The 15,627-nt window shown below is 38.5% G+C and overlaps 1 protein-coding gene across 1 annotated transcript in view; it reads right to left on the reverse strand.

Annotated features, from left to right (window-relative positions):
• The window catches only part of LOC134568302 (2,4-dienoyl-CoA reductase [(3E)-enoyl-CoA-producing], mitochondrial-like), a 77,179-nt gene extending 61,895 nt beyond the window's left edge, over positions 1-15,284 (reverse strand). The window contains exons 1-2 of the mRNA XM_063426793.1: positions 15,138-15,284; positions 1,091-1,274 (exon numbers count right to left, since the gene is read on the reverse strand). Coding sequence (XP_063282863.1) covers positions 1,091-1,274; positions 15,138-15,153 — 200 coding nt within the window. The 5' untranslated portion in view covers positions 15,154-15,284. The remainder of the gene's footprint in view (positions 1-1,090; positions 1,275-15,137) is intronic.
• Between the last annotated feature and the right edge of the window lie 343 nt (positions 15,285-15,627).

The following is a 15,627-nucleotide window of genomic DNA, read 5'->3' on the forward strand; positions in this document are numbered from 1 at the left end:
CACAGCGTGTCTGGAGGGAGTATCTGCAGTAACACAGAGTGTCTGGAGGGAGTATATGCAGTAACACAGGGTGTCTGGAGGGAGTATCTGCAGTAACACAGAGTGTCTGGAGGGAGTATCTGCAGTAAGACAGGGTGTCTGGAGGGAGTATCTGCAGTAACACATGGTGTCTGGAGTTAGTATCTGCAGTAACACAGGGTGTTTGGAGGGAGTATCTGCAGTAACACAGAGTGTCTGGATGGAGTATCTGCAGTACCACAGAGTGTCTGGAGGGAATATCTGCAGTATCAGAGTGTCTGGGGGGAGTATCTGCAGTAATACAGAGTGTCTGGGGGGAGTATCTGCTTGTAACATGTATATGCATTAACAAAAAAAAATAATAATAAATTGAAAAAATAAATAAAATGGTTGCAGCTTCCGAATGAATCTAAAATGGATGCTGTCCAGTAGGTGGGAGGTTCTGCTAGGGAGGGTGTGCTGCTGATTGGCTGGAATGTGTCTGCTGATTGTGAGGTACAGGGTCAAAGTTTACTCAATGATAAAGAATAGGGGGTGGACCGAACATTGCATGTGTTCGCCCTCGGTGGCGAACGCGAACATGCTATGTTCACCAGGAACTATTCGCCAGTGAACCGTTCGGGACATCACTATTGCATAAACAATAATAAGGGTGTATATAAAATGTTACCTTTGCATAGAGGGTACAGATTAGTCAAGGGGTCTCCTTTTTTATAACAGATTAAACTTTACACCACTTTCTCCTCTTTGTGATAGATGCTACGAGGCCATATATTAGGATTGTCAATTACTTGAATACGTATGAATTCTTTACTATCTGGGGCAGGAGTCAGAACTTAAAGGTACTGCCCAATAGCATCCCAGTTTAATATACTTCCAAAACAAAATCAATTAATCGCAAAGGAAATGCTGTTATGGAAGCATACAAATTCAACAAACTGTTCTACAGCACTTTCAAACCCTGACAGACAAAATTAAGATTTCATAAGTATCCCTAGAAAACATCAAATTAGCAACCCTGCCAAATATGTGTCTTTATCATTTCTAAGAGATACGGAAGTTATTATATTACCTGCATATTGTTCCAGGACATTTTATATCATCACTTTCAACTTTCTCTGGGAAATGTGTCAATTTGCTGATAATGGAAGAGGCTGTTTGGAGACAGGTGTGTAGTTCTTCAGGAAAATCTGCATTTTTATTGCACAAATCTGTGATTTTCTGGAAATACAGAGAAATGCTTTCCAAAGCTGTGTCTGAAATAGAAGATGTCAGTTTGTTATTTGGAATCCATCAGCAAGCTGTGATCTAAACTACAATGATAAAAAGTCTAAAGTTAGCTTTATAAATGTTTACCCCAACAAAAAACAGTGGTTAAAGAAAATGTTGTTTTCCTTCCTATCCTAACCACCCAGGTCAAAGATAAAAAACAAATAAATAAAAAATAACAATACATTTATCTATGTTCTAGGGCTAAGGTCGAGTTCTCCCCTCAGCCCAATTTTCCTCCACTGATGGCTAACAACACCTCAATAACCCTACGAGAGGTGGAGTTACACCTCCAGAAGCAAAGGGGTTAAACTCTATATATGAAACATTATGTTGCAAAATGCTGCACATACAAATTCCAGGCACCGTTACTACTTCACAACACTAAAGTGGTCATGGTCTTGCAGTAAAACTTTAATTATCCTTTGAGCCAGTTTATTTTAAAGGATTACTCCAAGTACCACGACCATTTGAGTGATATGAAGTGGTAATGGAGCATGTAGTCTATATGTGCAGCATTTCCCAATGGAGGTTTAAATCTACCTCTGTAAGTGTCATTAAACAGCCCAGATCGCTCGCTGACGTCAATTCTGGCCACAATTGGCATCTGACAACAGCACACACAAAATGCTGGTGCCAGACAGCCAATGGTGGCATGCCTTCTCTCCTCTGAGTCCTCCTTGCCCTACTTCCACCTGTAGCGAGGGAAAATATGGTCAGGCATGGACCTAGGTGAGGAGTGGACATGGTATCAATGATGGAATGGAGAGTTTTAGCGGTTTTTGTTTTACTTTTAAATGGGGTGGTGGGGATTACTCTAAACAAAACCATTTATTTTTAAGAAAATACTCTTTTGCTTGGAGTAACACTAATTATTACAATGAATTTGCTTCAATAAGCATATAAATATAAGTTAAACTGTAGCAAAAATAAAAATGCATAGTTCGCCACATGCTGTACAAAACTCAGTTTTGACATCCAGGTCATGTCTATTAGATGTCAGATTAACAATAGAGCATGGGTTAGAGCATATATTAGCCAACAGAGCAGCCTCACTAGCCAACAACAAATTTAACAGTATAAACACCATCACAGTGTGAATTGTTGGGACTTCAAAGTGCATTTTAAATGTTAACCCCAAAATAGAAAAAAACTAAAAGTTGGCCTAAATTTTAAAATTCACTTTGAATGTTCAAGAATTCACACTTTAGCGAATAAGACATGACCAGTGTTGTAGATGTAACTGTTTTGTTTTCAAATATGAATTTCACATTTAATTCCTTTTTAATTCCTAACTTTTCGCATTTTAGTAAATAACCATGTGTGTCTATGTGATTGGCTGAGACAATCATTTCTGATCAAGGCCTGGCCAGCAGCAGCAGACTGGAATAAAAGGTAAGAGTTTACTATATTTAGGGAGAGAAGGGAATGCCAGGGGGGCAAGATGGTGTTTTTAACACTATAGGGTCAAGAATACATTTTTGTGTTTCTGACCCTATAGTATTCCTTTAAAAATAAATAAAAGCCACAGCAATGGAATCTTTGCCACAAAACCACTTTAGTGGGATGATGTGGTCATGGTGCATAGAGTGACTCATGAAGTGTATAATTAGTAATTAGAGATGTCGCGAACATAAAATTTTCCGTTCGCAAACGGCGAACGCGAACTTCCGCAAATGTTCGCGAACGGGCGAACCGGGCGAACCGCCATAGACATCAATAGGCAGGCAAATTTTAAAACCCACAGGGACTCTTTCTGGCCACAATAGTGATGGAAAAGTTGTTTCAAGGGGACTAACACCTGGACTGTGGCATGCCGGAGGGGGATCCATGGCAAAACTCCCATGGAAAATTACATAGTTGATGCAGAGTCTGTTTTTAATCCATAAAGGGCATAAATCACCTAACATTCCTAAATTGTTTGGAATAACGTTCTTTAAAACATCAGGTATGATGTTGTATCGATCAGGTAGTGTAAGGGTTACGCCCGCTTCACAGTGACAGACCAAACTCCCTGTTTAACGCACCGCAAACAACCGCAAACAGTCCATTTGCACAACCGCAAACTCCCCATTTGCACAAGGTTGGATACCAAGCTAGCCATGTCCCGTTCCTTGTCCTCACTGATGTCATTGAAGGTATCTTCCTCCACCCAGCCACGTACAACACCAAGGGTCCCCGAAAGGTGACAACAAGCCCCCTGGGATGAAGGGGATGACCCAGCAATGTTGCTCCTACCTGACCAACCCGACATGCTTAATAGCGGTCAGCAACTCGACAGAGTCTTACTTACCTGCACGTGGCAAGTGTGGCCTGGTGCTCACCGGGCGGGAGAGGCGGCCGATCTCCCGAGGAGTAGCTACTCCCGGGAGAGGCGGCCGATCTCCCAAGGAGCAGCAACTTCCCGGCAGGAGCTCCGTTACCCCCCCCCCCTCGGACCGGTGGGGGTTATCCCGGTCCACCCCTGAGAGGCAGTCTGGAGCTAATGGATGCACAGGCTGACATACTCATCTGCGACTCTCCCAATATGGCGGCAGCTGCGTGTCCTCCTGGTACCAGCAAAGCATGGCAGGATATTGAGTCTAAGCTGGATAGACTCTTTAATCAATTTTGGAAGCAAATAACAAGCAGGAAGCCCCAACAAGCTCCACCACAGCCCCAACAAGCTCCACCACAGCTTAGCGAAGCAGTCCTCATTAAAATCCACCAACGCAAAAGGCGTTGAGTTTATTGTCGTAGTTCCTTACATGCCTTTACCTTAACCGTTCATGTATTATGTTATTCACTAGTCTCATCTCATGGGGCGACTCACACTTGATTTATAACTAGTGGTGGAGCTGCTGATATAAATACACAGTTGATAACGTGCATGCTACACCCTAAACATGACAGCCATCTTTCACAACAATGTACTGCTATATACTCATACCCTCAGTGCAACTAGCCATGATATACGCACGTTCAGCCTAGCATGCTCAAATATAACACACTTCTGTCTAAAAAAGAATACAAAAAAAAAAAAGAATGCAGCTTCCAAATGAATCTAAAATGGATGCTGTCCAGGAGGTGGGAGGGTCTGGGAGGGAGGGTCTGCTGCTGATTGGCTGGAATGTGTCTACTGACTGTGAGGTACAGGGTCAAAGTTTACTCAATGATGACGAATAGGGGGCGGACCGAACATCGCATATGTTAGCCGTCCGTGGCGAACGCGAACAAGCTATGTTCGCCAGGAACTATTTGCCAGCAAATTGTTCGGGACATCTCTATTAGTAATTTCTAGTTTAAGTCATTAATACCACACACATAAAGCACATATGCTTGCTGTCAATATTGTGACTATTCATAATAGTGTAGATTTCAATAGAAAGCACTGCCTTTTCTCTTCACAATTAGCTATATTGAGAAACACACGTGTGCAGGGGCATGCTCGTGGTTTCAGCACATAGGCTTCTCAAACATTTTTTCACAGAACGTTTGGGCTGGGAAAAAAGGGGAGGGCTTGCAAAGGCTGCAGACAAGAGATCCACAGCCTTTGCAAGTTGCTTTTAGATATAACCCCAATAAAATAAATGCTTAAATAAAGCAAATTTAAATCTTGGTACCATCTGTACTACATAAACACACTGTTTTTTGAAATAACACCATCTTGCAGTTTGTGTATATTTAATAGCCACTGCTTAAATTAGTAATGAATAATGAGTAACGAGCAAACTAAGCTTTTCTATTTACACCTTTTATTGATATTTATTTCTAAACATGACACCCATTTTGAATACAAATTTCCTCTGTATGAAAGCAATTTAGTTACTAATGTGCTTATTTTGTCACAAAGCATAACAAATACAAAAATAAAATACTTTATTCTCATATATACACAATATTATATTCTCAAAGTATATACATATAAAGCAGAGACAGCTGGTGGTTGCAGGAGATGCATTGCACCAGGCCCAGTTCTGCAACCGGCCCTGCAAAGACTCTGCTGAGGGCCCTTATCCGGCCCTTAAAACAGCAGCAGATTATAGCGCTTCATGCTTTCACTAAGCGCTGCATTGGAAGCTCTTTGTTTGTGAGTGTATTTACTTCTTTTTTTAATTTTGGTTGTTTTTAATGGATTGCACTTTTTCATTCCTCTTCACTTTTATATATTTTATGTGTGAGGCTCATGTTCTAAAAGTGTCATTGGAGGTACCCATGTTCCTGTAAAACTCGTGACTGATTATCCCCCACATATCCCGTGGCAAGGATTGTATTGTCAGATGTGGATACATGAGGGTTAATAAATAGCTCCTTGGTTTTTTTTTTTGTTGCCAATTAAGAATTATCTTTTGGGACTATTTAGTTCACATATCTACCAAGTACTAACATAATTGTAATGTTATTTGTTGCAACCTGTGTTCTCTCCTTATTCATTTCACTCTTTCACTTAAATGTTAGGATATCCAAGTCTCAGTGTTTGCTGCCCTCTGGAGTCAGCGCTGCATCAATCTAACCCATTTACATGTGTATCTGTCTGTACATGGAGGGAAATCCCACATGAGGGTACCAAATTAGGGAGATATATACTTAACAGCACCCTAATTTGATATTTACATAGGGCAACCCCATATAAGGGAACTCAATAAGGAAGCTATATGCTAACATGCACCCTAAATTGGTATCCTTAAGAAGGCAATCCCACATAAGGGTACCACATGAGGGTACCAAATTAGGGAGATGTACTTAACAGCACCCTAATTTGATATTTACATAGGGCAACCCCATATAAGGGAACTCAATAAGGAAGCTATATGCTAACATGCACCCTAACTTCGTATCCTTAAGTAGGCAATCCCACATAAGGGTACCAATTATAGTGATGTTTAAGAGATAGCGTTATAATTTGGTATCCTAAATAGGGCAATCCCACATAATGGTACAAATTAGGGAGCTATCTACTAAACTGTAGTCTAATTTGGTGTTCTTAAATAGGGAAATTCCACACAATGGTACTAATTAAAGAGCTATCTACTAAACAGCACCCTAATTTGTTATCCTTAAATAGACAATCCCACATAATGGTACCACATTAGGGAGCTATCTATTAAACAGCGCCCTGTAGAGAATAACAGATGTCTGGATTTCTAATGTTTATATTTTGGGCCAAATTTAAGTTTGTTCTGAATTGATAATTACCAAATTTCAGCTAAACTAAAAGGAACCAAAATATATAAATTTTTGTCCTGTGCACTCACAATTTTCAGTTCCCTAGGCACCTACTCTTTTGGAATATGGCATCAATGCTCTTAAAGTGGCAGTCAAGCTGCAGGGCATTCTCTCCATATAATGTGGAGAAAAGACAAAAAAAAAAAAGTATATAGTTTTTATGTGGTATTTAACAGGTAAAAAACCTACACTTATATACTTGAGTGTGATTAAAATAAACTTCTAGGAGTATGCACTTAATGCTAATAAGTGTAGCAAGCACCCCTCATTTACATATAATTATATTTTTTAAAAGATTGACAAAATTAGATGCAGAGGCCACAGGGGGCTCGGCCCGGCTGGACGGACCAACGTTGACACAATTTTTTGGCATTTTACCATGGTAAACATTAGGGCATTCCTGGTACTTTAACCCCTTAAGGATTGGACTGTTTTTGCGATGTTGTACATTTGCGACCAGGCCTCTTTTTACACTTTTGTGGTGTTTGTGTTTAGTTGTAATTTTCCGCTCTCTCATTTACTGTTCCCATACAAATTATATATTGTTTTAGTGTTTCAAAACAGGAAAACGTATCACAACAATTATATCATCAGTAAAAGTGCTGTTTGTGTGTGAAAAATGCAAAAAAAAAGTCACTTTCACTGACAATATCATCGCTGTGATATGTTTTACTGTTTTGAATCACCCATATTTGTGTTCAGCAAAGTTTCCCGAGTAAAACAGTACCCCCCATGTACAGGTTTTAGGGTGTCATAGAAAGTTACAGGGTAAAATATAGTGCTAGCAAATTAAATTCTCTGAACTTTCGGCCTGGGTTGGCAGGCAGGTCCCTCAAATTGCAATCAATAAAATTACTTAATTATATAAAAATATTACATAAATACGCACATAGAATTTAAATATATATGCATATTTATATATTTGAAGTCTACGTGTATATTTATATAATTATTTATGTACTTTTGTATATGGACATATGTATATTTCGTTTATTTATTTTTATTTATTTATATAGACATAGATATATATATATACAATTTCATTCTAAGTGTATTTTGATATAAATACAGTTAGAATAAAATTTCATATAGATATATATATTTTTTTATTATTATTATTATTATTATTTTTTTTAAATTCTTTATTTTAGTAGCGCAGGTAGACACAATATTTCGACAAGCGCCACAACAGCGTATTTCAAGTTTTTTACATGGTAGACAGTGGCATGAGAATTTGCACAATTTTTATATTTAACAGCTTAACTAAACAGTTGATTTGTCTTAAGAAGGTTGAGTAAGATAAAATTAAGTAATGATGCTGGTTGCACAGCTAGATCGCCTGTGCTACTTGTGCGCCATATTACATTTTTGTGTGCACAGACATGTAAAATGGTATGCTTAGCCACAATAGCTTCTGCAGGCACAAAATATCACGCAAGGACATTGTCCTGGCTTTGGTACCCTAGCACATTTTCAGTTTAACAAGAGTAATTCAGGCTAGCATGTAATTATGTCCCAGTAGTTAGGGTGTGCTTAAACTGACAGGTTAGACAGGTAAACTGGACTTAACTAGGTAAAACAGTATGAGTTAGTTACATGTTGGGAGATAATAAAAATAGAAATAAAAATAATAATAAAAAAAATAAAAAAAAATAGGTAGACTATTATCTAAACATTTCTGCTTCATTTAAACGTTGCTTTGTAATACTAAGACTTAGGTATTGTTGCTCTTATGGCCCTAAACATCTCACCAAGGCGTTCACACAGATAGTATAATACCACCTAAGATTGTTATCGCATTATAAAACTCAAATATAACTTTAAATATAACTTTATCACAAGATGGCCGCAACAGAAGCTACAGCAAAACCTGTTCCAGGTAACTATAGTGCTGGTGTATTATCCCCTCACTCTTTCTTTGAAGATGTACGCCAGACAGTTAATGCATGTTTCGTTGTTCACTATCTGGATACCGTACTGCTTGTGCTTAAAGTGTAGTGTCCTAGTGCGTGGGCAGGACATTGCGTGTGTCCATGAGTGGTAAGGGATGGTTGAGTTAATGGCACGCTGAGTTAGCTGTCATGTTAGGTGCTTGAGATATTGTTAGGCGCTTAGATAAAAAGAAAAAATGCTGAAATAAAACAAAAGCTTGTGGCTGATCATGGGTCTAAAACTTCCACAGCGCCTGCATAGCTGGTATCTGTGACATCTAGGAGTCAGCCAACCCCACACATGGGCCACTTCGGGAAGTTAGTCTCTTTATCGGAGCTGCTTTGATACTATACTGGTAAACCGGTGAGCTAGAAAATAACAGTATGCGAGGCAGATATGTGTCAGGCCTAGGAAGCATATAAAATGATAATAACATAAAAACTAACAAACCAAACAAAGTCAACGGAAAAGGCATACATCATGGTACATTAGGAAGCGGTAGGTCTTGGCTTAATGAGCAGTGAGTAACCTGTCCCGGTGCTCAGCCCATACCCTTTGGGGGTAAGATGTAAGCATGCTTACAAACGCCCGGTCGTGACACATGTCCCATGCGCGAGAGTCTCAGTCCCGGTATCATATATAAGTGAGGGCATGCTGTAGGCATCATCCCGTCCTGAGCCCGGTATATTGCGTGCTTCAGGCACCTTGCTTGCTTGGTAAGGCGGCAGGCTCTGTTTTCCCTGACCTGTTGCTTGGTCGCTGACTTGCATCTGTAAACGCCGGTATTCCAGGAACTAGGCTGCCCGCTCCGGTCACTGTCAGGAATCCGTGCTGGGTCTCCATGGAGCTTGCCCTTAGGGGCAGTGTTTGATGGTGTGTTTGTGGTCCACTGTCGGCTCTGCTGCGTGGGTGTCTTCTGGGTGCTCGGAGTGCTTGTGCGATTGTTTCCCCTTCTGAGGCGCCATGTGCGGGTGAGCCGGAGCGACAGGAACTCGTCGCCATTTTGGGGCCTTCATCTTCTCATGAGTTGCAGGCGTCTTTCGCTTGTTTAGGGATGGCAATGGAGGTGAGTGATCATTAGTTTGCTGTTGCGCAGTGACATGCATTCTCCCCTCCAGGTTGCGCCAGGACTTGGCAAAGGCTCTGTGTCCGGTCGTGGGCTGATCAGGGCATCCATTCCCAGCCAGCTGTCGTGCTGTAGGTGTTCTGGACCTCTCACTAGCCTGTGGTGGCTGGAGCTTGTGCTCTAGTCTGGCCCAGAACTGCTCCCACATGGCTTCAAACCTTGCGTTGGAGGCCGCAACCCAGTCATCTGGGGGCTGTTGCTGTGCTTGGGCAGTGTTGCCGTTGGCCATTTAAATCAGGCCTCGTGGATCACACTTGAAGTTTCGTGCCTTGGTGCAGTGCGTGGTTGGATGTTTTCCGGACGGTTTTGTGAAACGGGATAACCCCCACCGGTCCTGGGGGGGGGGGGGAGGACTTCTTCCGGGGGTTCCAGTCCCTGCTTTTGTGCCCGGGGAGCGGCCGTCTCCTTGTGGCTCAGCCGTAGGTAGGCCGCAGGCCTCGGTGTGTCCAGTTGCCCGTGCCGGTACTCGTGTGGGGTACCGTTCGGTGCAGCAGCCTCTCCCGGTTGTGACTATCCAGGTCTGTGAGTCGTGTTAGCTGGGTGTAATGCCCCGATTTCTGTTCCCAGACGTGGGAGCTCTCGGCCAGCACGTCTGGGCTGCTCAGTTGCTTGGCTCAGCCCCCCTTATTATTATTTTTACATGTTTTTATTTAATTTAAATTACTTATTATTTGTATTTTATAATAATATTTATATAGTTATTATATATATTATATATACGTGTGTAAGTTAATTATATGTGTATTTTTATATTAATATAAGTACATATTAATATAAAAATACACTTAGTATGACATTATATATATGATATATAGACATATATTTTATATATAATATATGTCTATATATCATATATATATACACATATATAATTTTTTATTTTTTTCATTAACTTTAATTTTTTTTTATGATTTTACACTAGCAGGGAGACTGCCTGTCAGCACAGGCAGTCCCCCTGCAGGCAGACACATGGACACCTATTGTGACCATGTGATCCCTCTGTTGAGCAATCACATGGCCCCAGGGGTCCTAATCCGCCGCGGGGAGACTGTCTGGGCTGCAGGCAGTCTCCCCACAATGGGACCGACGACGATCGGGTAAGTACATTGGACCGTTAGGAAAAAAAAATGCCAATGACGGTCCTGAACTGTCCTCGGTCCTGAAGGGGTTAACCACTAAAGCAGGCTGTTGTGACAATGGTTCTTGAATGTGTTTATTCAATTTCAATCAGAGAACTGAGCAAGTGAGCATAACCCAAAAAGTCATAGTCAGTACGGAATTTTTTACATTCACAGCTCAGCACTTGGCATCATTTTATAAACAATACATTTACGTAGTTTACATTTCTATTCGTTTTACAAAGATTACATTAACATAGTACTGAGATACATGTAATACAAGCAGCAAAAGTCCCCAAAATTTCTTTGTATCGTAATAATAAATGTGTCAAGAAATATTTTGCTCAATGACAAGAGGAAAAAACAAATACATTTTTGGCAAATCATTCTGCAGCATATGATAAAATAGTAGGTTTATTAAATAAAAATAGAGTGGATTCACCACCAGGACCGCCAGGGATTGCAGTAAGATTCCCCCTTGCTGGACAAAGGTAAGATGGGAGGGGCGATATAAACTACAAACTATACATTTTTTAAATTAAACAAAATACATATATTGTTTTAATCTGCCCCCCACCCATAAACTGCACCTCTCACACACACTGCACCCCCATATACACACTGCACCCCTAAGTAAAGGAGGAGACTATATTTAGAACTGCCTCTCTTAAGTTAGAGAGGCAAAGGTTTAAAAATAATATCAGGAAATATTACTTTACTGAGAGGGTAGTGGATGTGTGGAATAGCCTTCCAGCTGAAGTGGTAGAGGTTAACACAGTGAAGGAGATTAAGCATGCGTGGGATAGACATAAGGCTATCCTAACTATAAGATAAGGCCAGAGACTAATGAAAGTATTTTAAAAAAAAATTATATGCCTCTATGTTTCTCATACACACACTGCACCCCACTAAATTCATACTAAATTAAGTTCCATATATAAATATTTGCTTAAAACGAAAGCCCTATTTCTCCTGAACAAAATGGTATATAATATGTGTGGGTGCATTTATTATGAAAGAGGCAAATTATGGTTGAACAGACACATAGCTCAAATTCTAGGTTTTGCTTTGGTACAGAACATTGACTATCCTTAAGGATGTATTAAAGGGTGGCTAGGGTCTTGGGCTACCTTAGCCACCTGGATATATAAAAGGGCTTAAAATAAAGTGGGTAGACAATGGCAAGTCCACCCCCTCCCCCCCATATTGAACTACTGACCCCCACCAGAAGCCCATGGGTACAGTGGCTAGGCGAGGTTAACAATAGTAATGTTCACTGCCCATCATATTTATAACCCCAACCATTGTCCATGGCAGGGGGGAAATGCCATCCATGTATCTATATTAGAGCCTCTACTTACTATCCATGTTGGGCAGGAGGGTGGACAGGGACATGTCCACCACTCCTATTGTAAAAATATAGTTTCCACTTGATGCTTATGTTAGTGGGCATGGGGGAGTACCAGTGCCAGGTCCCTCATACTCATTTATTAAAGGGACATTTTAGTGACTGAGACTGAGAGCAACAGCTGTTTCATGTAATGATGCTCACTGTTTAGCAGATATACTCCCCATGTGAGAGGATATTATAATTCTCCCTATAGTTAGATCAGGGTCGTACTTACCGCCAATAAGTTTTAAAATTATTACTTATATTTTTCACTGTGAAGTGCAGGGAGACGGATCAGTGCTGATCCTGCCCCCTGTAAAAAAATTAATAACGTTAAATTAAAATCCCACCCCCCTTTACCCAGTTTAATAAAAAATTAACCCCTTCCCTGCCAATTGATCACTGACTACAGTGATTCATTTTACTATGATCTGACTTTTTTTTTTAACCCCTGAGGGTTAATTCTTTTTTTTTTAACCCTCAGGTTTATTTTATTAATTAATTTAAATATTTTAAAATTATAAATTTAGGGAGGGTAGAAGTTAGTGGGGAATTGGGGGATTTAGTGTTAAGCTAACTAGGGGTTAACGTTAAAAAAAGTTTTAAAATAAGCTTTAAAAAGTTAAAAAATTAAGTTAAAAAAAGTTTTAATAACGTAAATAAAATAAAAAACACCCCTCTTACCCAGTCCAAATAAAAATTAACCCCTTCCCTGCCAGTCGATCACTGCCTACAGTGATCAAAATACAGATCACAGTATTATACTGTGATCTAATTTTTTTTAACCCCTGACGATTAACTTTAATTTATTTTTTAACCCTCAGGGGTTACATTTATTTAATTAACTAATTTAAATATTGTTTAATTAAATATTTTGCTAGCTAGGGTGGTCGGGAGTTATGGGAAAATGAGGAATTTACTGTTAGTGCTGCTTGCTGCTAGTTAGGGGTTAACGGTAAAGAAAAAGCTTAGAAAAATGACAGGTACTCCCCCTGCTGCCTGGAAATAAAATAAAATAAGTTAAAACAGTGTAACAATAAGATTATATATACTTAGATCATATATATTTATTATATATATGATCTAAGTATATATATATATATATATATATATATATATATATACACATATACACATATACATATAAATATGCATACACTGTCAACGTGTAATTTAATATTAATATATACATAATTATATATATATATATATATATATTAATATATATGTATATACACGTACAATGATATTGATTAAATATATATATAATTTTCATTATATATATTTATATATAATAAAAAGTAAATAAATATATAAATATGTTAAAAAATAATAAAAAATAAATAGATTAAAAATATATAAACATGCGTAATTTCGTTCTAATTGTATTTTAAAATTAATATATATATATTGATATCAAAATACATGTAGAACGAAATAATATATATATCTATATACATAAGTATATACGTATATATCACTATATATATACCTGTATATAAATAAAAATAATAGAAAATGTGTATATATATATATATATATATATACACATATATATATATATATATATATATATACACACATATATATATATAATAATTCTACGTATATATTTATGTAATAATTTTACATAATTAGGTCATTTTATTAATTACAATTTGCAGGACCTGCCTGAAAACCCAGGCCGAAAGTTCAGGGAATTAAATTTTCTAGCACTATATTTAACCCTGTAACTTTCCAAGACACCATAAAACCTGTACATGGGGGGTACTGTTTTACTCGGAAGACTTCGTTGAACACAAATATTAGTGTTTCAAAACAGTAAAATATATTACAACGACGATATCGTCAGTGACAGTGAATTTTTTTGCATTTTTCACACACAAATGGCACTTACACTGACGATATAATTGTTGTGATACGTTTTACTGTTTTGAAACACTAATATTTGTGTTCAGCGAAGTCCCCTGAGTATAACAGTACCCCTCATGTACAGGTTTTATGGTGTTTTCAAAAGTTACAAATATAAGGTTTGCGTTTCAGTTTTTTCACATTAAAATTCGCCAGGTTGCCTTTGAGACCGTATGGTAGCCCAGGAATGAAAATTATCCCCATGATGGCATACCATTTGCAATAGTAGACAACCCAGGGTATTGCAAATAGGGTATGTTCAGTTTTTTTTAGTAGCCACTTAGTCACAAACACTGGCCAAAATTTGCGTTCAAATTAGTTTTTTGCATTTTCTAATATTAACACTAACTTTGGCCAGTGTTTGTGACCAAGTGGCTACTAAAAAAGACTGGACATACTCCATTTGCAATACCTTGGGTTGTCTACTTTTGCAAATGGTATGCCATCATGGGGGTAATTCTTATTCCTGGGCTACCATATGGTCTCAAAGGCAACGTAACCAATCTGGCGAATTTCAATGTGAAAAAACTAAAATATGTAAAACGCTATATTTGACCCTGTAACTTCCAAAAACACCATAAAACCTGTACATAGGGGGTACTGTTTTACACGCGAGACATCGCTGAATACAAATATGTGTATAGTATTGCAGTAAAAGCAAACAGTATTTTGACATTCACAGTTAAAATGTCACGTAGAACTAAAACAATTAAAAAAATTATTATTTTCTCCCATTTATTTATATTTTTCATATTAAATTATGTTCCATACCTAAATATTTGATGTTATACGAAAGCCCTGTTTCCCCTGAATAAAATGATATATAATAAGTGTGGGTGCATTTAATATGAAAGAGGTGAATTACGGTTGGACAGACATATAACGCAAATGCCAGGTTTTGTTTACTTTTTTTTTGGATCACAACTTGTACATTTGGCTGCGGTCTTAAGGGGTTAAGGGGTTAAATACTTTTTTATTATTAAATGTTGTGCAGCACTGTGCCATGTGTACACCAACAATTAAAACAGATACATTGAGAAGAGTGAAAAAGAACAGGAGGTTAACAATATTAACCCAGCCCCTTGGAGAACCCTAAAAGAGAGAGTAGCCAAATGTAAATCTTTATTTATCCAGTATAAAAGGTAAATAAGAAGCGATTAATCCATACCTGTGCAGCTCTGCATGTTTCGGTATAGTAACCCTGAATTCCTTTATCAGCTGGGAAAGAACAGTCTCACTATCCAACGTGTGGACTTAAAAAAAAGCTATCTACTGTTGCCCAGAGTGTTCTTCACAATTAGAAGGGCATTGGGTTCAGAAGCTGATATGTTCCCCTGTGGCTATACTGAGCTTGTCCAGACGAGCAGGTTTGCCTTCTGAGAGACAACCCTCAAGAAGGAATGTTGTAACACTTCTATCTTTGTGTCAATTATAGCTTATACAACATGGTGTGTTACACAAGATTGTATAGAACTTGCCCAACCCATTTTTTAATCCAACAAATTATGTTATACAATTTTATGGAACAGAGTTAGATTCTACTAGAATAAATGTATGTCTCTGGTAAATCAGTTGGAATGTCCTTGTAGATGACAATGGGAGGAAAGCTATATAGCTACCAGAGTTAGGTTTACCTGCTGCAAAAGAACCCACTCCAT

This window comes from Pelobates fuscus, chromosome 7, assembly GCF_036172605.1.
Source record: "Pelobates fuscus isolate aPelFus1 chromosome 7, aPelFus1.pri, whole genome shotgun sequence".
In the NCBI taxonomy this organism is placed as follows: Eukaryota; Metazoa; Chordata; class Amphibia; order Anura; family Pelobatidae; genus Pelobates; species Pelobates fuscus.